At 40.4% G+C, this 27,039-nt stretch overlaps 1 protein-coding gene across 5 annotated transcripts in view; it reads right to left on the reverse strand.

Annotated features, from left to right (window-relative positions):
* Positions 1 to 27,039, reverse strand: part of Mapkap1 (MAPK associated protein 1) — a 234,748-nt gene that overhangs the window by 96,485 nt on the left and 111,224 nt on the right. For all 5 annotated transcript variants that reach the window (XM_042681086.1, XM_042681084.1, XM_042681087.1 and 2 more), the window contains exon 6: positions 15,724 to 15,900. In XM_042681086.1, coding sequence (XP_042537020.1) covers positions 15,724 to 15,900 — 177 coding nt within the window. The remainder of the gene's footprint in view (positions 1 to 15,723; positions 15,901 to 27,039) is intronic.

Genomic DNA, 27,039 nt, shown 5'->3' on the forward strand with positions numbered 1-27,039 from the left:
CATCCATCCACTTCAGTAGGACAGATTTCATTACTTTATTCCTAGAAAGCCAACAAAATACTAGATGAACCACAAGTGATTATAAAAAGAACCACTATTTTGTACAACTAAAGATAATAAAAAAATTATAAAAACACATAATTTCCAAGAAAAGAAAATGAAGAGGAAGAGAGGAGGAAGGAGGAGGAGAAGGAAAATCACTAATGGTACTCAAACTTCTGGTTAAATTGGGTTGGGGAAGGCTTTATCTAGATAAGAAAATTTAGCTAATGTGGAAGTATGCTAAAAACAGCAGCCCATCTCCTGGGTAAGGTATAACTTCATCAAGACTGTTAATTGCAATAGCAAGTATCACAAATCCTACCCACTATGCTTGGGCACTGGAACAAAACAGGCCAATTCCAAGTAGACTCATGTAACAAACAAGACCCAAGTTTCCAACTATGGAACAAGGGAATTGCTACAAGGAGTTTGGTCACATTCCCATTTCTCTGTAAGAATCTCAAAGGGGAACATGGCCAAAAAACATGGCAGAACTTCATACTGACAAGAAATCTGAAAGAAAAGCCAAACCCCAAGCTAAGCCTTGGGAAAGCTTCCCAATGGTACGACAGGCTGTGAGGGAGCCTGAAGCCTAGGCTGGACCAAACCAGGTGGCTAGCTCTCCACAGGGGACAGGGGCCCGATCTCAAAACTGAGGACCTAATTTGCTTCCCTAATACAGAGACATCTCCACACTCCCCTTCTCCATACGGCTTGCTATTTAATCCTTGACATTCCATTTGTTAAAAAGCAAAAGCTGAGGCTGGTCTAGCCAGCAGGATCATCCATTTTAACTTGGTCAAGTTCTTGCTATCGAACAGCAGGCCTGAGGACTGTCAGGCTAATTTTACTGAACACTCTGTTACTGAATCATGCCTGAGCCCTGGCCATTCTTTACCTCAAAAGCTGGACCCCATCCCAGAACAATCTTTAAAAGTTTATTTTACTGATCAAAGCAAAATAAGAAACAGCTCTTTTAAAAACACACACACACACACAAAACTATATTTAGGGAAGGAGGCAGTAAGTGATACTTTGGCAAGAGTGCTGCAATGTAAAGTGCTTTGTGCATTTAAAAACTTGGAGGTATTTGCTCTGGCACTGGGCCAGTATGTGTTTGGAACAAATGCCAATCAACCTCGCTCAGATTTGCCTTCCCCTGCTTTCTCCTCAGAAGTCAGTATGGGCTCCATCTGTGACAATATGTTGGGCGATGGATGAGTAGGGCTGAAAGGCAACACAAGTTCTTGGGTTCTCACAAACTAGCACTGGCCTGGATCTCATAAACTCCCATCCACCTGGGTTCTACCTGAACTTCTGTAGATCTGAGTCTACTTACAAATTGTTTATTTTCTCTCCTGACCTGTGGCTGGCTGACAATGTTATGCCAAGCCAATAAATATGTTCATCTTCTTTGGCAAAGGGAGACTTAAAAACTCAAAAGGAAGCCTTGTGTTTGCACTAACTTTCATAAATTAAAAGTGTCCTTTTAAAGGATCTTTTTTTTTTTCCTTGAGCAGAAGAAAATCCCCCAGTCTGTATTTTTCTGTCATTTTACCAAAATGTACCTGGGTGACAAGGTTAAAGCAAGCAGAGGAAATCCCTGGCACTTATCATCCACAGGCATTACTGATAAATTGCGTGGTGGAGGAATAAAGGATTACCTTCTGTATTTTTTCATTACACTTTTCTTTTGTTACAGAATACATAAATCCATTGTGGCACAATGTAATATGTATCACCATGCTACACCTGCGGACGCTTCCGAGCGGCTGCCATGTCTGTGCAGTCAGGAATGATAAGTGAACCACCCGTGAATGTTAACGATAGTGATCATTCTGAGGTAACTCGGCTCTCCATCTTCCTTTACAGCCTCTGCGCTGAAGCCAGGGTAGCAAGGTTCACGAAAGGAAAATGAAAACAGTGGCAAAGGGAAGGGGCGCGCCCCGCGGCCCTTGGGGTGCCTTCACCCCAGCTCGGCTCCTGCAAGAACCGGGGCATTCAAAGGAGAATGGGGGGCTGTCCCAGGACCACGAACCTGACTAGCTCTGATGGTCGCATCCTCGGGCCAGGCCCACACTCCACTCCTTCCCCCAGACAGATGCCACCTCTGTGTCTTTCTCCAAGTCCACAGCACTACGGGGGAGGGAGGTTCAGGGGCCAGCATTTTGGTTTCTGAGTGACCTACATACATGACTCTAAAGCATAAGGATACAAAATAGAAGTGGTTCTCAGTGCCTACCTAGGTGCAACTGTTAACTCATGGTCCTGTTTAATACATGGAAGTGGAGACTTGCTACTACAATTTTCAGCTTGACTTCCAAGCATTGGGGGTTTTATGCCTCATTTCTTTACATCCAGGGTTATTTTATGGGCTTTCTAGAAAGTCTATTGAAATACATCTTTGAAAGCCACTCTTATCCATGGAGGGCATTGGATCTGAGAAAGAGAAGACAATGGCTCTTAGTCCTGCTTCCCTTCTTCTGGGTTGTGACCTGTGCAGGGGATGATCGCAGACCTGCAGGTGGGTCACACTTGGACCAGGGATCTTGGCTCCCCTTGTGGACAGGCATCTTGCTTCCAGGGCGCAGGGCATTCTGGGAGCACCAAGCAGAGATAGCTGCCTTGCCACAGTTCATGGGGTTCACTTTTGGGGGCTGACTGAACGCTGCCAGGACTGCTTTAGTCAATTCAAAGCTAGGTCCTGTCAAGGCTGGAAACCACTGAAAAATGTACAGGCATTTTAAGGAGAGATTACTCACCTGAGGCATTCAGCTCTGTGCCAGGCAAAGCCGCTCAGTTACTATATTAGGCCACTACAATGAGCGCTTTTCTTCTAAGTAGTAAACCAAAGGTGACAAGGGCACACAGGAAATGGGTACCAAAAACCATAGATTTTCTGTACAGGGGCAGAGACAGAGTCAGAAGCAAACAGGAGGGCAGCATACTGGAGAACACATGGTCTAGCAGTTAAATATATCTTTTTGGTTGAAATCCTGGTTTCATGGCTAACCAAAATGCTCTCCCTTACCATGAGAGAAACTTAGCTGTGCCTGTCTCTCTTCATACTATCATGAGGGTAAAATATGTGATGAATGCCAAGCCCCTGGCACTAAGACTGGCAAATAGTGAAAGGGGTTTCCTAAAATTGATTCTCTTTGTTCCCTGTGACCCATGTCATACCCCAAGAGGCTCCGCAGCCCCTCTATGTCCCAGCTCTATAGAAGCATTGTCTACTTGTGCGATGGCTGACAACACTCACTGCACTAAGTGACTGGCAACCCTGAGGCAGGACCACATATTTTCTGCTGGCTTAGTGGTTCTATCCAGGGGGCACTGTCAACAAGCAGGCCCTGGCCTGGGCATCAAAACCTCTGAAGCTCAAAGGAGGGTCCTGTGGCCTCACTTTTCAAAGCTTTCCCTTTGAAAGCAAACCATAGAACTAAGTATGCTCTACCTTGGCCTGACTCTGACTTTGGATAGGAATGATGAAAGTCAAAAATCACACTGGTAGCTGGGCATGAGTGGCTCACATCTGTAATCCTAGCTACCCAGGAAGCTGAGATCTAGATATCATGGTTTGAAGCTAGCCTGGGCAGAGAGGTCTGTAAGACTCTTATCTCTGGAAGTGGTGCTGTAGCTCAAGTGGTAGAGTGCTTGCCTTGAGCTGAAGAGCTGAGGGACAGTGCCCAAGCCCAGAGTTCAAGCCCCATGACCGTCCAAAAAAAACAACAACAACTAATCTCTAACCAGCAAAAAGCTATGGTTCAAGCGGTAGAGTGTCAGCCTTGAGTGAAAAAGCTGTGGGACAGCACCAAGGTCCCATGTTCAAGCCCCGGTATCGGCACAAAAGGAAAGAAAGAAAGAAAGAAAGAAAGAGAGAGAGAGAGAAAGAAAGGAGGGAGGGAGGGAGAGAGAGAAAGGAAGGAAAGAAAGAAAGAGGAAAGGAAAGAAAGAAAGAAAAAAGAAAGGGGAAAAGAGAAGAAAAATCACAGTATTTCAGAGAAATTTGTTAAGATTTAGCCAGAGCTTTTGAATTTGTACATTGCATGTTGTTCACTGTTTAACAATTATAAAAGTAATAGGAACTATTATTACCAGCCACTTACTATGTGCCCAGTGCTGGCTTAAGCTTAAATAGCATCTATGTTAATTTGTTCAATCCTAAAATTGGTACTATTATCATTCCATTTTGTAGCAATAGAGACGGTTGGCATCAGGGAATTTACCTGAGATTTACTGGATACATACTTTTGGATTCAGAAATCAGCAATATGGTCCCTAAACCTACACAGCAAAATCTAGTGAGGGAGAAAGGCAAAGAAGACAACAAACACTGATAGTTGCCTATGACAAACACACAAAAGGGGCAAGGTGTGACTGAGACACCGGGACACCTAACCCAGCCAAATTCTGACAAATCAGAGAAGCTTCCTTGTGAGAAGATGTCTCAAATCACACTTGTGGTTTAGCTCTACAACATGCCAAGAAAGACAATGGAAACACCAGGAGGCAGAAGGGCTCAGCAAGCTCTAGAATATGATGACTGGTTTGGAGTACACCTTTGCCATCACTAGATAAACAACACAGTCACTCTGACTTCATTTCCACATGGACAAAATGGGGCAGGCAATAATTCTTAGACTGTAAGACTGCTTCTAAAGTGTTTACATACTATCAAATAATAAACATTTAATAAGCAAAAACAACTAAAGGCTTTTCTTCATCTATACATCTTGACCATAGGTCTGTGAGACTGTGTAGCCTGTGTTGTTTAACTTCTCCATGCTCAGGAGGGAGGAGACTACCAGAAAGTATATCCTCTAGTTGGGAACCAATGACCAACCTGTGAGAAAGGTTCAGCTGCCAGTGTAACAAACACAGCTCGACTATAAATGTCTCTTCTCTCAGAGTAGCCACATAACTGAGAAGATCTTTTTGAAAAGACCTTGGAGAATGTCATAGTTTCCAGAGTCACAGTCTGTTTCCAGAGGTGGGAGAAGGCTGCCAAGAACAGCACTCCTTTCTCCAGTGCTGAGCGGTTCACAATAGCATTGCTGACATACTCCTCTGCTTCCCAATCTGCTATGAGCCCACTTCCAGGTGTGCTCATTCCCTCATTTCAAGCTAGAAAATAAAAACATATAAGGAAGAGGAAGCTTCGTAATAGCTGCAGCATGCCTACTTTAAACTCAGCCCTTTGGGTATTACTTTATCCATAAGGAGAGTTGATCCAGTGTGAATGCTGTAGTTTGTTTTCCCTTGCACTGACCAATTTTTTTTTTTTTTTAAAGATCAAAGCGTATTGTGTGAGCATGTGATGTTTGACATTGGACAAAGTACTCTTTTTTAAAACAGACATTTTCCAAAAACATAACTCGCTAGACTAATGGGCAGTGAGAAGCCAAAATGACTGCCCTCCGCCTTCTCCTTGTGTATCTTTGCCAGAGTCCTTGGGACTTGCCAAATCTGGTCATGCCTGCTTAGCTTGCTCGACTGATTGTGCCAGAAAAGAAAATAAGACACAGATGTATTTGAGCTCTTTGAAATGCCAGTAAGAGAGACAGCTAATGGCTTCATTTCGACCCTCCCCTTCCAGCTGGGCACAGGTGGGGGATAATGAGGTCCCTCTCCCTAATCAAACTCAATTATTTACTACTCTATATAACCGCAAAGACATTCACATTCAGTTCAGAATATAAAACACAACGTGAGCTACTTCCAACCACTGCCATTGGGTATTTATAACAAACTCAAGTGGCTAACAGTTTGCCTTGGCAGGAGTTTAAGTGTGTAAAGTTTTGCAAACTGTTTCTGTTCAAATATGTCCTGCTGAAAAGGGGTCCCAGGCGGGGTTCCATAACTGTCAGGTCAGTGAACTGCATAACATCTGAGAATGTATTCACCATGCAGTGCCGACAGGATCTGGAAATCAAACGCTTCGTTCTATCGCAACCTTCTGAGAAGCATCATGGTTTTTTCAACAGCAAGACTGACATGGTATTAATAAACATTACAAGTCACTAGCCTGACATGTACATAGCAGCAGTTGACAGACTCCAACATCAGCTGAGGGGAGAACAGAGGAAATCAAAATGAGACATAGGAACTAAACATGGCCAAAGGGGGTGTATCACATTAATGTCAGAAATGTGAGGCCTAAACTTTTAGGAGATACAGTAACTAAAGCAACAATTTGGTATAATTTTTGGATACCAAAGTAAATTGATGGCTATCTACAATGTGGGCTTTTATTGTAGGAACAAAGCATATCCTGGCATGATGTCAACAGACATTCCAGTGAGCAAAACATACATGCTGGGCTTGTCTGACCTTTAAATTCTTAGAAGTATATAATTAATGTTTTCCATCTTTATTACTAGTCCAATATTTCTGTCACTTTAAACAGAAACAAAGAAAAATCTTTTCTTTTCTCTAGACAGTAGCTGTTGCCAAAAAGGAAATCAAGTCAGATTTACAAATACAAAATTAAACAGGCTGCATATGGTACATTTCCACACATGAGGACAATCTGGACAATGAAAATGTTTGCTAATACAACAGAATGAAAAGAAACAACACAGTTGCTCCTCTATGACTCGAACAAACAATAAATAACTAGGATGATTTATACCCATATTGTCAGGCCTGGTTACCAAAGAGCACACACACATATTGTTTATTCCAAGTCCTATTTTAGCTCTGTTCCCTTCCAAACTGTGAAACTTTGGGTAATTATCTCTCTCTGATCCTCCACTCATATATTTATTATAAAATCAGTTGCTTGTACAACCTAAGTGAGATAATATTTGCTACAGACATGAGAGTGAGTGTGCCAAATGTCCCTCCCTCTTTTCTTCTTCTCTTGTCCTTTTATAGACCAAAAGGCAAGACTAGAGGTTTCAAGCTAGTGATACTCTTTTCAATAAATATCTAGGCATTTGGGGTATACGTTGAAGATACCATCAAGAAGGTAAGCCCTTTGGAAAAGCAGGAAATTGCCATGAGTGTGGGACATGCCTCTTAAGAAGGTAGCCCACTCTTCCTTTTGTGTAGAGCCAAGAGAAGCCAAGGCAATCTCCCCAGCCCTGTGGGCCTCACTGCCTATAAGGCCTTCAACCCTCTCCCTCTTGGCCCTTCACTCAAACAGCAAAACCCTATCTGGACCCCAAGTGCTTGCAGCAGTTGGTTGTAACCATTCCTTTCCCATGTTCATCTGCTGTATTAAACTTTTTTTTTTTTTTGCTGGTCCTGAGGCTTGAACTCAGGGCCTAGGTGCTGTCGCTGATTCTCTTAGTGCTCAAGGATAGGACTCTACCACCACTTGAACCACAGTGCCACTTCCCGCTTTTTTGAGTAGTTTATTAGAGATAAGAATCTCATGGGACTTTTCTGCCCGGGCTGGCTTCAAACCATGAGCCTCAGATCTTAGCCTCCTAAGTAGCTAGGATTATAGGCACTCAGCTTGTAGTAAACCTTTTTTTTTTTTTTTTTGGGGGGGGGGGGTTGGTTGTGGGACCTAAACTCTGGGCCTGGGCGCTGTCCCTGCGCTCTTCAGCTCAAGGTGAGCATTCTACCGCTTGAGCCAAAGCGCCACTTCTGGTTTTCTAGTGGTTTACTGGAGATAAGAGTCTCATGGAGTTTCCTGCCCGGGCTGGCTTTGAATCGTGATCCTCAGATCTCAGCCTCCTGAATAGCTAGGATTATAGGCGTGAGCCACTGGCACCTGGCTGCACAGTTGCTTTTGTCACTGGCATTTTGAACCCTAGAAATTCGGACTGAATTAGCCCTGTGGTAAAGGATGGAAGAGTGTGACCAGACAGGCCCACTGCATATCCTACCACATCGAAAAGATCAGCAGGCCCTGGCTTGCTGATGACTGCTGGCAAGCAGCCTTTCTTCAGAAGTTGGGCACCACCTGTAATTCAGCTCTTTATCTGGCTTTGAGGGCCAATCAAAACCTCTCTTATTCCTATTATCCCCTTCTTCCCTCTCCAACAGTCCTGACAGTCATCCTTTAAATGCTTAGATTTAAAGTAGTAAACTAGAGTGTCAGGATGGCCGAGTGGTCTAAGGTGCCAGACTCAAGCACATATATGGTATATATGCACACACCGGAGGAAAACCAGGAGGAGGACACAGAACTAGAAGGAATCAGGAAAAACAACAGGACCCATCAGCTGCACTGGACATTGATCAAAAGGAATTAAGCAACTCAATTGCAGTGATGGGAGGGAGGGAACAAGTGGGAAAGAGGCAACAGCTGACACTAAGCAAAAGGAAAGAAATGTACATATCATCCAATGTGGAAGAAATAACTGTATTGTCAAAGCTCATAGAACTCAAATGTTATAGACCACAATAGACAATTTGCCCCTGAAAGTTAGAATGTGTTTGTGACTTTAACTAAGCATCAGTATCCCACAATACTGTGAAATTTGGGAAATTATGTAATCACTTAATCACAACAAAGAATTTGAAAAAAAAAGTAGTAAACTATCAGCAACTTAGGGATTCCTGTTTACACATATTTGCTCTGTCCAAAATCAATCAAGAACAGGGATAGCTCAGAATCCACTTGCAGATTTGGCAAGTAGGTAGTTTGCATTAGCAGGTTCCTTGTTCACAAGCTGTTAAAGTAATCTCTTCTCTTTCCTCAAACAATTCTCATGTCCAGGGGTATTCTGAGGGCTAAAAGCCTTGGAGGTTAAGGCTAGATTTAGACCTGACTAAAGAAGAAAATCAAAAGACTGATAAACTCCAGAAGACAATTTTAACTCCACGTTATTTACTCAGAACATTTTTCCAATAGAGATCCATTCATGTTAACTAGTCTTCTAAAATGTAAATAATTATATGCACAGTAATTCATTATCTTTACATGATGGAATGAAGGGAAATCTTTCCATCTCTCTCTTCTTTTCCTTCCCTCCCTTCTTTCTATTCTGGGGATTGAAGAGCCAGTACAAGTCACGCAAGTACTCAGCATTGACGCATACCTCATCACTAAAATGTTTTTTTGTATTAAAAAAAGAAATCTATTTTCTAATTTTTCTGTGATGTCTATATATACTGTCTAATAAAAAAATAACCCAAAGGAAAGTTAAATCTCATTTACATCTTTGTATGAATTATTCAGATTTGATAAATCTGACAGAAATAAAAACAGCGATGTAATAACACTATATACTACAGTCTGAGACAAAATTAATTCTCACAGCAGCATCTTCTGAGGTTCAGAGGCTCCCAAGAGTCAACTAATGAATTCATAGGCTAAGTTTCAGAATTTAAAATTTGATTTTAGTTCAATGAAAAACATATATATAGAGAGATATACATCCAAACCATATATAAACGACACGCACATAATATTGACAAAGAGCAAAATAATATATCCATCACTATATGTGATATGCATACAAATATATCTATATATGATAGGTGGAGAGAGAGAAAAAGAGAGAAAGAGAGAGAGAGAGAGAGAGAGAGAGAGAGAGAGAGAGAGAGGGGCCACTCCCAGTCTTGCATGTTCTCCTTTCTCTACAGGGCTGAAGAAACACTGGGTGACACTTAGAAAAGAAATGCCTAGGAACACACCTGGCCCTCTTCAGACAGATGCCATCAGGAAATAAATTTACTGGAATAAGCCAGAGGCTGACAAATCTAGCCCATGTCTTTTGCCTCTGTATTATCTATGGCTTTTATACAACATGGCAGAGTTGAACCACAGAAACTACATGACACACAAGCCTAAAATATTTTCTATCTGGTTCTTTACAGAAAAAGTTTGCTAACCCTAGGGATAAGCTGTTGAGATGTGTGGGTTGTAGCAGCTAGAGTTATTTAACATCACTAACAGACTTCATAAAGGTCAAATCACATCACTGTGAGCTGCACACAAAAATAGTTTGCTACACTGAGAAAGATGGTGGAGGAACTCTGGGTACAAGGTTCCTGCAGCAAGCTTTCTGATTTCTAAATAATTTGTGCTCTTTGGTGCCCAGGATGCACTGTGCACAGGGATCAATCAGGTAATGTGCTCACCTACACATGCTCAATCGACAACAGCAGCAAGTAGGGTAACCCCAACTATCATGGTTTACTGAAGGCAGGAACAAGATGATGTGGTAAGGTCTTTAAGTCTGTGTATATGTATGCACTTTAGGGTTATTAAACCGAACTCAAAGCCTCATATTGGCTAGGCCACTTGTGTTATGTTTTAGTTATTTTCCAAATAGGGTCTCACTTTTTGGCCAGGCTAGCCTAGACCATGGTCCTCCTATGTATGTTTCCTGCATGATTGAGATGATAGACATGGTCCACTACACCCAACTTCTTATTGGTTGAGATGGGCTGTCATAAACTTTTTGCCTGAACTGTCTTCAAACCGTGATCCTTTCCAGCTCAGTTTCCCAGTAGCTAGAATGACAGGCTTGTCACCTCAACCAGCTGACTTTCAGTTTTGAAACAGTCCTCACCAAACCAGTATGAATTAGTCATGTTAGCAGAAAGTATGATGGGACAAATGGGAAGAAGCCTTTTCCAACAGAAAGCATTTGCATTTTGGGGGAGATACACTATAAATCAATCGGGCCATTAAAATAATGTACTGGTAATTAAAACTACATTTATTGTTTAAAAGGAAAATAATAATGGTAATCATGTTTCCATGAAAATAGAAATCAAAAGACTCAGTTGACAAGTAAAACATTTAACACTCATTAAACCCAACACCATCAATTTAACTTCAGCAAAACATCAGCATTAAAGTTAATTTGTACTTTATTCATGTTATAATTTTCTTTGTATTTAATTTCTAATTTTGTTTAGGTTGTCTAAAATATGGAACTTACAGCTAGAACATTACAAAACTTTATAGCTAGAGCTTTACATTTGTATGAATTCTGATAACATTATAAAAAAATTGAACCAAAATTGAAAGTAATTTGTTTTCCTTTAAAAGATTTCATATGTATATCACTTATATGTAAGAAAATTCGAGGGCTGGAAAGGTGGCTCAGGGGTAGACAGCTTGCCTTGCATGCATGAGGCCCTGGGTTCGATTACTCACCACCACATAAGCAGAAAAAGCCAGAAGTGGTGCTGTGGCTCAAGTGGTAGAGCACTAGCCTTGAGCTGAAGAGCTGATAGACAGCACCCAGGCCCAGAGTTCAGGCCCCACATCACCACCACCATCACCACCACCACCACCACCACCACCATCACCACCACCACCACCACCACCACCGCAACAACAACAAGAACAAAGAAAATCCTGTTATCCACATCATATAGGTGGAGAAACTAAGGTAAGAGGTTGTCCAAAGTCATGGAGCAGGTCACCAGTGAAGCTGAGATTTGAACTCAGGTTTGGCAAAGTTCAAAGCCTAGGCTGCCTTACTTGGAGGGCAAGATGGTATGGTAAAGGCTGTAAGGTGGGTGGTTGCCAGGGCCTCTCAAGCCAGAAGGTAACTTAGTGCTTCCTCATAGTCAAGAGGCAGGAGCAGGGAGGAAGTGGTGGCTGGACCCAAATTTTCCCTGCAGCCCATAATCAACTAAAAGATTCACTTATTCCTTCTCCTGAAGTCCTGTGCTGTGTGCTAAGGGTACATACATTCATCTGTACCTTCTCAGTCTTCAAGCAGTTTATGGTCTTGCCTATCTTTGAGAATGTCTGATCATAAAAGAACCAATTTGAAAGTCTTAGAATTACCAGTGTCCACCACCTTCCTGCTTTCAATGAAAGTTATTCCTAGTCAGCTTTTTCAGTCCAGGTGAGCAAGGTCATAATAAAATCTGGGCTACTTGTAGGTTAACTGAGATCACTTATATAGTTGGCACTTCATATTGGTAAGTACTAGTTTACTTCTAATTGTCAAACCTGATTCCCTCTTTTTGCTCAGCCCAGTGTCTTCTCTGTTAGTTTTTAATCCCCTCTCTACTACTGGGAGATGTGAGGAGGAAGGAGAAAAGAAGAGACGGTGCTGTGGCTTTTCTCATGGATTTCCTTTTTAGACAATACTAGACAAGACCATGGCAATTATTGAGGCTCTCTGTCCTGCATTTGCAGAAGTATTTTCTAGCTTAGAATATGGACCAGGAATGTGAGTGAGATTCCTGAACCAAGAACATACACCCAAGACAGATGGTCAGTCATCTGTACTAGTTTATCAGATAACTGGGCAAAAGGAAATAATTTATCAGCACTTTTGTCCTAATGTTCACATACAAAGATTTCACCTTATCTCATGTTTTCAGAAACATTCCATACATGTCAAATAGACTTTCTTGAACTTTAAAATAGAAAAAATGATTGGCTGAGGTGTCTACTTGAGAGTAGAAATGCAGAGATGGAGGCAATTTGGAAGAAAATAGAACATGGAGTTTAAAACAGTTGTTAAACCTCTGTTATTGCCCCCAATCTTTCCCCAGAAGGCAGGGTGCTCACTGAGACTCTGTATGGTATTCAGTGCCTGTCCTGGGAAGGCCATTCACCCCAGGCCCAATCTACTGCACTGAAAATCACTGCTTTAAGGCTCTTTCTCAAAAGCACTTTCAGTCTTCTCTAGATAACACCAGATAAGCCCTGGCAACTCTATGAAATAATATTAATGTTTATGTATTAAAATCTCTTTTAGTTACTTATTGAAGTAAAAATGCAAGTAACAACATATTAAAATGCCATTGAATGCATGTTTCTTCTTTTTTGTAGTGCTATATACAAAAAAGCTATACTAAAACTTTGTAATGTTCATATTGAAAAAGGTGGTTTTATGAATGCTACTGATAGCATTATATATTGGTGCATCTTTTAGAAGGTTATTTGTCAATAAAAGTGAGTGTTTTGGGCTAGGGTGTATAGCCTAGTGGTAGAGCCCTTACCTATATGAGGCTTGGTTCAATCCCCATCATCACAAAAAATTTAAGGATTCTTTTTGGGTCCGGTCCTGGGCCCCGAACTCTGGGCCTGGGCGCTGTCCCTCAGCTCTTCAGCTCAAGGCTAGTGCTCTAGCCACAGTGCCACTTCTGGCTTTTTTCTTTTTGCTTATGTGGTGCCTCATGCATGCAAGGCAAGCGCTCTACCACTGAGCCACCTTCCCAGCCCCAAAATTTAAGGATCCTAAAGAAGTTTATGCCTTCTGACCAATAATCCTACATAGAAGAAATGATCCTAAGGAAGTTATTCAACAAAAATAAAAGGGAGCCAGGCACCAGTGGCTTGTATCTGTAATATTAGCTACTCAGGAGGCTGAGATCTGAGGATCACTGTTCAAAGCCAGCTTAGGCAGGAAAGGCCATGAAACTCATCTCAAAAAAAACAAACCCAAAAAAACCAAAAACACAAGAAAATTGAAAGTGCTGCTGTGGCTCAAGTGGTAGAGCGCTAGCCTTGAGCTGAAGAGCTGAGGGACAGAGTTCAAGCCCCACGACTGACCAAAAAATAAAATAAAATAGGAATAAATAAAAAGGGACACACATACACACACACACACATACACACACACACACACACACACACACACACACACACACACACACACACACACACACACACACAAATGTAATTACAGAACAATTTGTTAAAACCCAAACAGGAGGCTTGGAAAAAATTATATTAAGTGAAGTAAGCCAAGCCCAAAGAAACATAGGTCCCATGGTTTCCCTTATTTGCAATATCTAGTATATGTCTGAGTCAAGCAGAAAAGGTCAGATAATGTGATGTTAGGAAAATGAACCCTAAGATATGTATTTAAAGGTATTTTTCTTTCATGCATTTGTTTCTAACGCATTTATAAGATTATTTCTTTGTTGCTTTGTATGTCCCTCCCCCACAGTATAACCCCTGCTTTCACTGTATTTGATGTCAGTATAATAAAAACAAGTCGTTTAAGGATACAGGTGGACCCGTTGCAACAATGAGAAGTACAAGTTGTCATGTCGAAAACGAACTTTACAACTTTGGGGGGAGGGGGGGGAGGATTGGGTGGGGAGGCAGAGGGAGGCTTGGAAGGGATGTGAAGGGTAAACAAAGGAGGAGGCTGCAATGCTTGATAAGAAATGTACTCATTATCTTGCCCATGTAATTGTAACCCCTCTGTACAGTATGTTCACAAAAATTAAAATTTAAAAAAAAACCCAAACAGGAAACAAATCTAAATATTCTGTGATATGCTTCCATTGTGCCCTACATATTTTTCTGTTAAACTGATCATCATATTCCCATTTTCATCTTCTCACTAAACAATAATATCTACGGGGGAAGAGTTGTCTCTGTCTAGATCTGGAGTACAAAATAAATTGTAGGAATTAAGATCAAATATTGAAAGAAAAATAAAACTAAGAAAAAAGATCAAATATTGAAGTATTTATAATGTCAAATTAAAAATAATGTAAAAATATAGATACCTGGTGTTATTTTTTTGCTTAAGAGTCCAAAGACCCAAAATACTCATATATAATATGTAGCATAACCTCATTCTTATAAAAATCTCAAACAAAGGCAATCAGTTTTAAATGGACAGGAATAAGGCCTCTAAGGAAATCCTTTAGAACAGTGAATTTGCTGCTTCCTAACAGCAGGGGGTGCCAAAGGGATCACTATTGTTCCCAGGAGATGGCTCCTAGAGGGACTGAAGAGGCTTAGGTATAAAAAGCAGTTAGAGGAAGCCTGGGTGCATAGGATCATCCTTACCCACCGGGATTCAGCAGCTGTGTGAACCCAAATGAACAAAAATTACATTTTTATCTTCACTTCTAATGATTAGTATTTTCTTGAATTACAAGTAGAGGTAACAACCTGAGAGTATTCGTAGTGCTGGTGGCTGTCATTCATTAACAAATATACTAACAAACACATTATGGTTGACATGGGTTTCTTAAATAGCATTACTTTTTCCTTTTTTTCTTTCTTTTCTTTTTTAGTATTATTAAGGTGATTCACAGAGAGGTTACCATTTCCTAAGTCGAGTACTGAGAACATTTCTTTTTGGTCAATGTCACCCCTTCCTTTGCTTCTTAAATAGTATTTACATACATCACTACTCTCAAACAACAGACTTCAGAAGTTATGATTAGGTCTATAGATGGGCTTGTTACTTAATCTAAAGATAAACATGTTATTTGATGACTTAAAATAATAGAATTTTTTCTTTTCCAATGAATTTTATTTTATGCATTTATATACATTTTTCTATGAAAGGCTTTCCTAGACTTTTCCAGATGCCAAAGGCACAGAAAAGGTTAAGAACATTTGCTCTGTCCATAGGAAGGCAACTAAGGAAAAACCAAACTACATCTGAGCAAAGTTGGAAAAGAAGGTATCCAAATCACAAGAGAAGTGGCTGCAATGCACAGTTTCATTTAGTTTGGATTCCTTAAAGAGGAAAAGGCAAATGGAAAAGATTTATTTTTGCAGGCTCCAAGTGAACTAATGCTTCCAAGGCCAATATGTAGACATGTTCAAAGCTCTACCTTATCCAATTTGCTAATGCAAAGCAGGCTGTATGCAATATAGGTGAGGAGACATGAAGTAATAATGTAAATGTTGTCCTCAACATCTTTCTGAAAATAATCATTGTAGGACTCTGTAGATAACAAACACCATTCATCTGATGCAAAACTAAGATCAGATCTGCAAAGCTCAAAGGCAGGGATCAGATGCTGAGATAAGTCAGTACTCACATTCGAACAAAGAGTGATTCTTTGGATGTCAGACCAGGAGATGAATACTTTTCAACCAGGGCAAGAGTACTGAAGCCAAACTTATGAATGGGCTCATTGGAATCCAGCGGGGGGAAATCCGTGTCTACCTCCCCATCGTCCTCAGCAATATGCAGGCAGTAGGTACTGACATTGTCACTGAAAAGAAAACCAAGAAGGTAGGTGAATATCAAGATAGGCAGAACATGAGGGGACCAATGGGTACAGTGTACAGCAAGCAACTGATAACACTTGTAAGTTTTTAACTCCATGTCTATGATGCAGTTAGAAGCCTCAAATCCGGGGCTGGGAAGGTGGCTCAGTGGTAGAGCGCTTGCCTTGCATGCATGAGGCCCTGGGTTTGATTCCTCAGCACCACATAAAAAAAAAGAAAAAAGCAGGAAGTGGTGCTGTTGCTCAAGTGGTAGAGCACTAGGCTTGAGCTGAAGAGCTGAGGGACAGCGCCCAAGAGCAGAGTTCAGGCCCCACTACCGGACCCCCCCCCCCCCCCCGCCAAAAAAAAAAAAAAAAAGAATCCTCAAATCCTACTTCATCTGATTGGGAGAAAACGTGGCAAAGCAAAGGGGAAAAACAATGGGAAAGGAGAGGAGCCATATTATTTTTAATCTTTCAACTTTATTGAGTGCCTGTTGTAAGTAAAACACACAATTCAATCCCTGAGACCAAGGTGAGATTTAGTATAAGCCCTAAAGAAAGTTTATGGGTTAGTAGGGAAAAAAGTAAGTACCCCCTAACTGTAACTAGATACAAACACAAACAGAGGGTAGGATTAAGACACAAACTATTTTGTAGGTCAGGGGAAGTAAAGGTAACCAGGACCATCCAGACAGTTTTCCTTTCCTTAATTAGTAATTAACTCACTCACAAGACCTGACTCCAAACATTATGGGACCTGGAGCAGAGTAAAAGCAAATGGCCTGTTTTATCCTGATGCAGAGACCCTCTCTACCACTTCTGGGCATTTCCCATGCCTCTAGAAATCAATCAGAACTTCTAAATCCCAACCTTGTCCAGGTTAGAACCAACACACAGCCTCCTCTCCATCCTAGGGAGAAGTAAACTTTCAATTTGTTAAAAAAGAATGGGAGCTGGGTGCTGGTGGCTCATGCCTGTAATCCTAGATACTCAGGAGGCTGAGATCTGAGGATTGCATTTGGAAGCCAACTGGGGCAGGAAAATCTGTGAGACTTTTTTTTTTTTGGTTGGTTGTGGGGCTTGAACTGGGGGCCTGGGTGGTGTCCCTGAGTTCAAAGCTCAAAGCTAGCACTCTACCACTTTGAGTCACAGTACCACTTCTAGTTTCCTAGTGGTAAACTGGGGATAAGAGTCTCATGGACTTTCCTGCTTAGACTGGCTTTGAACTGTGTTCCTCAGATCTCAACCTCAAGTAGCTAGGTAGTAGTGAGCCACCAGCACCTAGTGTCCATGAGACTATCTCCAACGAACTACCTCAATGTCGAAGTGGCATTGTGGCTCAAGTGGTCGAGTGCTGCCTTGAGCAAAAGTAGCTTAGGGACAGAGCCCAGGCCCTTCTGAGTTCAAGCTCCAGAACTGGTGCAAAAAAAAAAAGAAAAGAAAAAAGAAAACAATAGAAAAGAAAAGAAAAGAAAGAAAAAAAAAAAGATTGGGAAACTATACTAACAGAGACAATTCAAAATTGAATTGAGGTAAAAACATTGAGATACCATGCTTCAAAGATGATGTGAGAAACTGAAAATCCACTAGCATTCAGAAGCATGCTGATTTTCAGAAGCATAATCTAATAGTTCACAAGGCAATAGAATTCTAAATTCTGTAGTTTAAATTTGGAGTTTTAATTACATGATTGATGCTTATATTAATTAATTGTAAAGTGTATGCTAATTGTTTAATTGGTTGCTTGATCTATATAGATCATTTTTTGAATTAAATGAGTTGATTTACAAAGTTTATTGATTGGATGTGACAATGAATTATTTCACTGACTACCTGATTTGCAATTTTCCCAATTAATTCACAAATCTTTAGTTGCAACTCTGCTTATTGAGAGAGAGCCTTCTTCAGGTGATCTATACTCAGTAATTCTGTCATGACTAAGAGATATTTATTATATAAAACAGGTAATCGGGACATATTAAAATTGGAAGCTGTAAATTTCCTAAATAGATGGATAATAAGAAAGTAATCTGGCTATGTTTGTCACTATAAATTTCATGTCTGCAGTGTTGTTAAGAAATTTAAAGTTCATCTCTGAATGGTATGAGAAACTTTTGGATCTTAGCAGCAGGGTACCAACTTAGCCACAAAGCAAATGCAGAAGCAGAAACAGCATTTTAAATGAGGAAAATGTCATGAACTTTGCAGTCAGAACATTTCTCAGGTCCACAGCTCATGGACCAGGTGATTTCAGAAAAAAAGATTTTTTGAGTTTGTTTACACATCTGTAAAGAGGGTAGAATCACCTAATTCAGGCATTGTAAAGATTAGATGAAATAATGTATGTGATAACTAGCACATACAGAAATATAAAAATAAATAAAAATAAATGACAAGGTAACTACAATAACAAAGCCAGATGGAACCTCACTGTCACTGATAAGTTAGTATTTAAATTCTGGACCCATTATGGAGCAATACAGCAACAATGAACCTACCCAGCTTGTTCCACGTACACATATCTGTAACTCAAGTTTACATGTCCACTGTGTTCTAGCTTTAGGGCTGCTGAGTCAAGGGTTTTATGAACAGGCAGACATTGATGAGACAAGCAATAGACAGCACAGATTATTTATTGCCATGTAAATCAACCTGAGAAATGTCTGTGATTCTCCAGCACCACAGAGGTTCAAGGGCAAATAATAAGCCTATTGATCAAAGCAGAAAGCCAAACATTGATATCAGAAGAATTCTGCTTTGATTGTCATGGGATGCCCCCAAGTTCCCTGAAAACAAATTCAACAAATGTCACAGGCTCAGATCTGAGAGTAGACCAATGGGTTTACTGCCAAATGTTATTATTCTTTCCGGTTCTTAAATACAAAGTGTGAAACCATTTATTCAAAGAACATCTGCAAAGTGTTTACCCTGTGCTGCAGTCTGTCTTGAGCACTGGGAACACAGGGAGGAAAAGAGTGATTCCTGCTGTATGACACAAGACTAATGGAAGTCCTTTCTGGGTCATCAGTAAAGTTTAGCAGCAAACAGTGCTCCAAACCCTTAATTGAATATCCGAGGAGTTAATGACTAACATTCCATATCCTATACACTGGTTCCTTTGTGACTTCATATATGAATCATTAGTAAAAGAAGCCACCATAGTATTTCAACTTGTAAAACTGCTCAGGACTCTAGATTAGTACTTATTCGACACTAGAGTGTCATTAGCTATATTTATTAAGTACTATGAGCCAGATACTGTGCAAAGAGGAATAGATGTGTAAGTTCACTGAATCATCACATCAACTATGTGAAGTCAGTTATTACTCTTATTCTATAAATTAAGAAACTGAGGCTCAATAGGGATAATTGGCTTGGCCAACATTAGATGGCATGCACATGACAGAGTTGAGCATCAAAGCAGGCAGTCAAGACCCTCACTCTTGGTTCTCACCCATCTGCAGAAGCTATGCTATGTTAATATGTCCCAAGGTGCCTGGGAACCCATAGTTCACAAGATATGCTAGATTTAACATTTGATGAGACAAAGAAAGCTATAGCATAGTATAGACTTAAAAATTAGGGTTTTAGCCAGGTGCTGGTTGTTCATGCCTGTAATTCTAGCTATTCAGGAGGCTGAGATCTGAAGGACTGTGGGTCAAAGCCAGTCAGGGCAGGAAAGTCTTTGAGACCTTCATTAAGCCCCAAAAAAGTTGGAAATGGAGCCATGCCTCAATTGGTAGAGTGCTAGCCTTGAGCAAAAAAGATCAGGCACAGCACCCAGGTCCTGAATTTAAGCCCCAGCACTAGTACACACACACACACCATGCGACGCCCCCCCCCCCCCACCAAATTAGGGTCTTATATTTATTTCAACCTCCTCACTTTTATAGAAAAGAAGAATAATGAATTCATAATTGCCCAAATAAATGGACAAAGCCAGTACAGAGAGCTCAGGTCTCCTTTCTTTGGTTCCTTGAGTCTTTGATAAAATCAGATATTGATGATAGTTTTAAATAGAGGGGAAAAAAGGGGAGCTCCAGTCCTATATCAAGAATTCTTCAAATACCAACACCTGAAACTTAACAACACAGGAAAGCAGGGGCATGCCCCATCTATGACACCTTGGTGGCAAGAACAGGGTTTTGTGTTGCAATGTCAGGTTTTAATGCTAACTCAACCACTGATGAGCTGTGACCAACCTGAGTTCCATTTTCTTATCTGAAGCCACAAAAAACAAATAAACAACAACAACAACAACAAAACACGCTTTCCTTGATTTCCCTAGAAGAATCATTAGGATCTCTTACAAAGTCCAAGTGAGAGTCTCCTCTCTAGTTTTACAGAACTTGGTCAATGTTTTTGCACATCAATTGTCACAATGCCATTTTCCTATATACGCATCTAGATTCTCCTAGAGAGTAAGAATTCTCCTATTATCTCTTCATGCTTGCTGAAGAGTAAAATGGCTGGCACTTGAAGGTACTTAACAAATATTTGCTAAATGAATGAGTATATGAATATGTAAACTGGGTTACTATGGAAAATCATGAAGGCTATTATTAATGAGGTATATATTAAGGAAATGAGAGGAAGTAGCAAGCATTCTTTTTTCTTGTTTATCACTGTGATTATCTGTTAACCCGATGAGACTTTCTAGTCTCTGCAATGCACTATGGAGAGTTCAAGGCAAGGGAAGAAGGCAGCACCAGAAGAGGTGAAGAGGGAAGGGATATTATACAGTCCAGCAAGATAAGAGTACTGCCATCCTACTTTTTAATGGAGGAAAACCAGTAAGAAATGATTATAACTATGTAATAAATTTTCAGTAGTGTACATATAAAGATTATAAATAAATGTACCAAAGGTTTGCAAAGAGTATATATTTAATTCACATGTATATTTTTCTTTCTAATTTTCTACATTTTCCCAATGTATTAAGAGGTTACTTAACTTTTCCTTTTCCTTTTCTTATGAAGTATTTATTTGTGATAAGAAAAATACAAGTTCATTGTACATGGTGTAGAATTATGGAATGGTACAAGGACAGAAGGAAATCTCAGCCCACTCCATGGAGAGACCTAGAGACTTGAACTTTGCCTTTCCTACATCCTCATTCCTAATCACTGTCTCTGCCAAGTTCTGCAGTTACGGAAGGAACAACTGTATCTATTGCCTAAGGGCATCAGAAGGATTAATGACCTTACTGGTTGCAAGAAAATGGATTTCCATTTTGCCACCATTTCTTCTCCAATTCTTAAACCTTCTCCTTATACTGAAGCATGTCCTACCACGGGGCAGAAAAACCTAAAACTCCTGCTTTTAACTCACCACAGAGAGAATGATCAGATTAATAACAAGATCAGAAGGTAGTTTCTTCTATGGACCCAGTGCCCACAAAAGGACTGATGTATGGACATAGAATGTAAGATGAAGCATGCGGCCCACATGGCCTTATGGGGGACAGGGGCAGCCAGACGGATGCAGCCTCTAATAACTAAATTTCCCATACTTGTTTCATCAAATAAAGTTAAGTTGTTTCATTAGAAAAATGTATTTTATTGAATTGCTGACCAAATTCATTTTATGTTTAAAGACTGGGTGGTTTTATGAAGTGACAGAAACACATATGCAGCCTATATAGAGAATGGTCCTTAATGTACATATGGAAATTTGAGCACATTCCAGGAAACATCTCAGATTTTACCAAATATGATGTGGCATGTTCAATTTACACACTCATAAAATTTCACTCATGTTCGGAAGATGCAAAATATACTTAAGCAGTCACTCGTGTATTGTCTCATTGTTGGTTATAATGACAACTAAAGAACATGAGGTCATAATGTCCAGACTCATTTACTTGGACTTTGGTGTATCTTGTGATAACAGTGATATTAAAAATGTGTTGGGCCGGGCGCCGGTGGCTCACGCCTGTAATCCTAGCTACTCAGGAGGCTGAGATCTGAGGATCCCGGTTCAAAGCCAGCTCAGGCAAGAAAGTCTGTGAAACTCTTATCTCCAATAAACCACTAGTAAACCGGAAGTGGCGCTGTGGCTCAAGCAGTAGAGTGCTTGCCTTGAGCTGAAGAGCGCAGGGACAGCACCCGAGCCTAGAGGTCAAGCCCCACAACTGACAAAAAAAAAAAGTATGTTGGTCCTGGGGACCAGAGGCTCACACCTGTAATCCTAGCTACTCAGAAGGCTGAGATCTGAGGATCATGGTTCCAAGTCAACCCAGGCAGGAAAGTCCTAAAGGCTGGAAGTGGAGTTGGGGCTCAAGTCGTAGAGAACCAGCCTTGAGCAAAAAAAGTGATTAAGATAGCACCTAGGCCCTGAGTTCAAGCTCCAGTATCAGCACACAAACACACATACACACAGTGTCAGTTGTTAGTAAGAAGAGTGTGGAGAGGGTTGTAGCTTGGAGGTTCATCTTGCCCAAGTCACACAAAACAATTTTAAAACTGTCAAGAATTCCTTTTCTTCAAAACCCCCATAAAATGGAAAATAAAATTGGACAAACAGCATGATAAAATGTATCAAGCCATAGCAACCTCATACCAAAACAGTTAAAACTAAATTTTCTGGTAAAGAAGTTTTAGGGAGAAAATGTTCACTAATGGCTGGACACTGGAGGCTCATGCCTACAATCCTAGCTACTCAGGAGGCTGAGATCTGAGGATCGTGGTTCAAAACCAGCCTGGACAGGAAAGTCCCTGAGACTCTTGTCTTCAATTAATCATCTAAAAACCAGAAGTGGTGCTGTGGCTCAAGTGGTAGAGCACCAGCCTTAAACTGAAGAGCTGAAGGACAGTACTCAGGCCCAGAATTCAAGCCCCACAACCAAAGAAAGAAAGAAAGAAAGAAAGAAAGAAAGAAAGAAAGAAAGAAGGAAGGAAGGAAGGAAGGAAGGAAGGAAGGAAGGAAGGAAGGAAGGAAGGAAGGAAGGAAGGAAGGAAGGAAGGAAGGAAGGAAGGAAGGAAGGAAGGAAGGAAGGAAGGAAGGAAGGAAGGAAGGAAGGAAGGAAGGAAGGAAGGAAAGAAAGAAAGAAAGAAAGAAAGAAAGAAAGAAAGAAAGAAAGAAAGAAAGAAAGAAAGAAAGAGAGAGAGAGAGAAACAAAGAAACAAAGAAAGAAAGAAAGAGTTTTTAGTGGAAACAAAACTTTTATAGTGCTCTGAACTACTTTTTAAAAGGATAGTTTATTGTAATGTCTTCATATTCATATTCTTAGTACTGGCATTGCAATTCAGAGCTTCCTACTTGCTAGGAATCACTGTTTCAATTGAGGCTCCCCCACCTTATTATTATTATTATTATTATTGTCTTAGAGAGTGTTTCATGGTTTTTCCTCAGGGCCAACCTTGAACTATGATCTTCCTATCTATACCTACTACTGCAGGTGCAAGGATTACAGACATGCACTACCACACCTGGCTCATTTTCTTTAGATGGAGTTATCATCAACTTTTTCCCCCCAGGTTGACCATGAACTATGATGTTCTCTATTTCCCTCTTCCAGATTTGCATGACCATGTCCAGCCAATACTGTACACTTCTATCTCCATCGTGTTCATGTATAAAGCTCTGATTGTTTTGTACATGTCAGACATATTTGTAATAAGTTTTAATATTCTTTTATGGCAATCCCATCATTTCTGGAAGTCGTGACATTCCTTAAATTCACTTAGCAGAATTATGAATTTCAAAAACTCATATTATAAATTGCCTCCCCCCATAAACATACATTCTCAATCCTACTACCTGAGGGAGCTTTCAGAAATAAATATGATTCTGTCACCATGCTTAAATCCTTTCACGATTTTTATATTTAACTTAAAAAGTCCACTGAAGGTTACTTAGCTTACATAGCACCTTCCACTGTACTTTGCCTTGCCTTCCCTTCAGCCTCCCACCATTCTAGAACATACACATTAGGCTCCAGCCATGCCTACTGCTTAAATTCCCTCATCAGGTCATATGCTAGTTCCCATCACTGTGTAGCCCATCAGCCTGGAGCCTCTGTTTCTAGGGGGCCCTGCCATTGAGATATAGCAAGTACTATTTCTACTCTATCAGGTTTCCCTGCTTTCCTCCCACTCCCACTCAATCCTGGCAGAACCTTCTCTGTGCCCCTATGAACATTTCATATATCCATTTTTCAAGAAGTTTCAATGACACTGTAGCCAAGGAAGGGTAATTAGGTGTCTGCTTCAACCCTTAGCGTAGGACTCTGTATCCCTGAGCCTAGAATAGTGTGGGAGATGGTGTGGACAACATGCTTTGTGGAATGGAGGGAGGAAGGAGAAGAGGAAGGGAGGAAGGAATAGAAAATGTGAAGGAATGAGGAAAAATTAGGGCAGAAATGTCCTAAATGACTACAGTGTCAATGTCACTTTTCATGACAAGATCCTCATTTCTCGGTAAAGAATAGTTGTTAAGAGCAAGAGTTTGAACTTTGGTATTGATATTCCCCCAGCACTGTTCTTTCTGTTGAGGATCGTTTTTGCTATTCGGGGTCTTTTATTGTTCCATATGAATTTTTGGATTGCCTCTTCTATTTCCTTAAAGAATGAGGTTGGAATATTGATAGGTATCGCATTGAATTTGTAGATAGCCTTGGGAAGTATTGCCATTTTCACCATGTTGATCCTTGCAATCCAGAAGCATGGGAGATTTTGCCACTTTCTAAGATCCGTTTTGATTTCCTTTTTCAGGTTTTTAAAGTTTTCATCATAGAGGTCCTTCACTTCTTTGGTTAAGTTAATTCCTAGGTATTTTATTTTTTGTGGGGCTATTATGAATGAAGTTGCTTCAAAACTTCTTGGTACTGGCACAAGAACAGACCTCAGGACCAATGGAATAGAATTGACAATCCAGAAATGAACCTACAGACCTATAGCCATCTAATCTTCGATAAGGGATCTAAAAAAATAGAATGGAAGAAAGACAGCCTCTTCAGTAAATGGTGCTGGCAAAATTGGTTAATCACTTGTAGAAAACTAAAGCTAGATCCTTATATATCACCCTGTACCAGAATCAACTCCAAATAATCAAAGACCTCAGAGTCAAAGCAGACACTCTGAAAACATTACAGGATGGAATAGGAAAGCCCTAGGTCTCCTTGGAACAGGCCAAAATTTTCTTAATAGAGACTCAGAAACACAACAAATCAAAGAAAGGTTGGACCAATGGGATTGCATGAAATTGCAGAGCTTCTGCATGGCAAAGGACATAGCTAGCAAGATCAATAGAAAGCCCACAGATTGGGAGATCTTTACTAGCCATACAATGGACAAGGGTCTCATACCTACAATATACCTGGAACTCAAAAAATTAAATCCCCAACAACAAATCCTCAAAGAAACAACTGCCCAATAAATAAGTGGGCTAAAGACTTAAAGAGAAACTTCTCTGAAGAGGAAAGAAGGATGGCCAATAGACACATGAAGAAATGTTCAACCTCTCTAGCCATAAAAGAAAAGCAAATCAAAACAACATTGAGATACAACCTCACCCCAGTTAGAATGGCTATCAAGAACTCTAATAACAACAGATGCTGGAGGGGATGTGGCCTGAAGGGAACCCTACTACATTGTTGGTGGGAGTGTAAACTTGTTCAACCACTTAGGAAAGTAGTATTGAGGTCCCTCAAAAGACTCCACATAGAGCTCCCCTACGACCCAGCAATCCCACTTTTGGGCATTTACCCAAATGATCATAAACAAGACCATAGTAAAGATACCCGCACAACCATGTTTAGTGCAGCATTATTTACCATAGCTAAGATATGGAACCAACCCAGATGCCCCTCAGTAGATGCATGGATCAAGAAAATGTGGAATATATATACACAATGGAATTCTATGCTTCCATCAGAAAGAATGACATTGCCCCATTTGTTAGGAAATGGAAAGACTTGGAAAAAATTATATTAAGTGAAGTAAGCCAGGCCCAAAGAAACATAGGTCCCATGGTTTCCCTTATTTGCAATAACTAGTGTATGTCTGAGACAAGCAGAAAAGGTCAGATAAGTTGATGTTAGGTGAAATGAACCCCAGGATATATATTCAAATGTTTTTCTTTCTTGCGATTGTTTCTAACATATTTATAAGATGATTTCTTTGTTGCTTTGTATGTCCCTCTCCCACAGTATAACCCCTGCTTTCATTGTGTTTGATGTTGGTATAATTGTGGAGGCAAAGGGAAAAAACAAATCGTTTAAATAGGGATACAGGTGGATCCACTGCAACAATGAGATGTACAAGTCATTATGTTGAAAAACGAACTTTACAACTTTGGCCGGGGGGTGAGGGTGGGAGGCATGAGAGATGGGAAGATGGGAAGGGGAAACAAAGGAGGAAGCAACAATGCTTGATAAGAAATGTACTCATTACCTTGCCCATTAATTGTAACCCCTCTATACGGTGTTTTCACAATAATAATAATAATAATAGCAAGAGAAAAAGAGACAGACCTAGGTTAAATTCTGAACTTGAACATTTTTTTCCCAAATAAAAAAATTCAAATTTGCAAGATCTGCTACTTGGTTTATTTTCTTGATTTTCTTTCTTTCCTATGTCATTTGCTAAGACAGTATATAATCTCTCCTACAAAAATGTCATCTATGACTTAGAAAGCTGTTAAAAGGAATAAGATAATACAATTAATATTCTTAGCATATCTGTGAGACACAATAGGCACTCGAATGCATTATTTTTGGTGCTGGTCCTGGGGGCCTGAACTCAGAGCCTGGGTGCTGTCCCTGAGCATTTTTGCTCAAGGATAGCTCTTTGTCACTTGAGCCACAGCTCCACTTTGGATTTTTGGTGGTTAACTGGAGATAAGGGTCCCATCAGTGTTTCCTGACAAGGCTGGCTTGGAACCATGATCCTAGTACTCAGCTTTCTGAGTAGCTAGGCTTACCAGTATGAGCCACCAGCATACAACTCCTACTGCCTTATCTCTCAAACCATTACCTAGCAGTGGTGAGTCTGGCAGTTGTAAACTGGGTTTTCTTTCTATGAAAAATGAATACATGAGCAGGCTGAGAATGTCTAGCTTGGAAGGTTTTACTGGTACAGGTCTGTGCATGGTCTAAAATCTGCCTCAGCAGGCACTTGGAAAAAAGCCTCCCTGGAAGGG

This window comes from Dipodomys spectabilis, unplaced genomic scaffold, assembly GCF_019054845.1.
Source record: "Dipodomys spectabilis isolate Male_0828 unplaced genomic scaffold, ASM1905484v1 ptg000067l, whole genome shotgun sequence".
NCBI classification, from domain to species: Eukaryota; Metazoa; Chordata; class Mammalia; order Rodentia; family Heteromyidae; genus Dipodomys; species Dipodomys spectabilis.